The sequence below is a fragment of the Hordeum vulgare genome, chromosome 2H (genome assembly GCF_904849725.1).
Source record: "Hordeum vulgare subsp. vulgare chromosome 2H, MorexV3_pseudomolecules_assembly, whole genome shotgun sequence".
Classification (NCBI taxonomy): Eukaryota; Viridiplantae; Streptophyta; class Magnoliopsida; order Poales; family Poaceae; genus Hordeum; species Hordeum vulgare.
Window position 1 is genome coordinate 47,757,690 of NC_058519.1, and position 1,620 is coordinate 47,759,309.

At 48.3% G+C, this 1,620-nt stretch overlaps 1 protein-coding gene across 1 annotated transcript; it reads right to left on the bottom strand.

Moving 5' to 3' along the window:
* Nucleotides 1-796: 796 nt before the first annotated feature.
* LOC123425360 (non-specific lipid-transfer protein C6-like) lies at nucleotides 797-1,189 on the bottom strand. Its single transcript, XM_045109049.1, has one exon. The coding sequence runs from the start codon at nucleotides 1,187-1,189 to the stop codon at nucleotides 797-799; it is 393 nt and encodes a 130-aa protein (XP_044964984.1).
* Between the last annotated feature and the right edge of the window lie 431 nt (nucleotides 1,190-1,620).

Sequence of the window (1,620 nt, forward strand, 5' to 3'; positions counted from 1 at the left end):
TCAGGATGTAAATGGCTTTTTTAGCCACGTCACCCTATCCAAGCACCCCCTAACGTAATCGTGGTCAAAACGACGTAGGCCACCGAGTAGTGTTTTGTGCAAAAAAATAGACTCCAAACTAGTGTTCTTTTGACACAAACCTATAGAAGTGTGTTTCTTGTAAACCTATCCTTCAACGTTGTTAATGTTTTTCGCAATAGACTCGCAAAAAGGGTTTCGGCATACTTCTTTTCCGTTGCACACTAGCATACTCCTAATTTAGTACTCTTATAATAATTTACAGAGAGAGTAGTAAATAAACCATAAGGAGGGTTTTCTGAGAAGTTGTTGGAGATGCTCTAAGCATATTTACGTGTAAATTACAGAAAGAGAAACACAAGAATTAATTATATTTTGTTCAACATCAAACATGTCCTTTGTTCCACGTCCAGCCAGCTGATCACCAGTTTCCCGATGGATCACAAGAAGCTTGCAACAAGTGCAACTAGCAGTACGGCGTAAGACAAACCTTCCAGCCGTCCTGCTCCTGCATACAGAGAACCAAACGGAAAGCGGAATCATACGTCGGAACAATCAATCAACCCCGCATGCGTATACACAAAAGCACGGCGATCTCAGAACTGATCTGCTCACCTGACGATGACGGCGGCGGCGGCGGCGGCAACGCGGCAGTGAAGGGATACTCATGCGTCAGCGGCGGAAGCGGCTTGCCTGAAGAAGAAGAAGAAGAAAACATAAAATCAAGGACGATGACAACAGATCGATAGTAAAAAAAAAAAACACTTGGTGCGTGCGATCACGAACCTGCGCAGGAACGAGTGATGGACATGAGGATCGAGCCGTCGCCGAGGCACTTGGAGGTGACGTTAACCATAGCGCGGGTGCTGTCGAACTGCGGCCCCATGAGCCGCGCGACGTCGCCGCGCAGGACGTGCATGAGGCAGCACGGCTGCTGGGCCACCGTCGTGTTCACCTGGACGCAGCAGGGCAGCGGGATCGCGTCGGTGCGGTGCTCGATGAAGTCCAGGCACGAAAGTAGCCGCTGAAGGGTCGGCACGCACGTCGCGGTCTCGTTGGAGCCGCCGCCGATGGCGATGGGGTTCGCTCCGGCCGCGGATGCCGGTGTGGTTGCCGCGGTGGCGACAGCGATCAGGAGGACGACGCAGGGGAAGATCGGTTTGGACGCCATTGCGTGCAAGGGAGTTGTGCGTGTGCAAGGAACGTAGGTCGTATGGTGTCTGGTTGGCTACGTGGCCGGATGGTTTATATAGTGACGCGAGTTTCAGATAAAGCTGCATTTAGAGCATCTACCGGTCTCTCCTTTGTTTGAAAGAAAACGTTACTTGTCTTTTTTCGGTTAGAAAACTACGACCAACCATGTCATCAAGTCTATTTTTTTCCCCGAGAAAACTTCACATCTATTCATATTCAATCATGATAATAGAGAAAATATAATAAATAATAAAAATTACATCTAAATTCCTAGATCACCTAGTGATGACTATAAGCACAAAAATAAGCCCAAGGTGCGTCAACATGATCATCCCTCTCCTGTTGTAGTCGGACAATACTTGTTGTAGTACATAGTCAAGAAGTTGTCGTGCTAAGGCCCCCTAATAC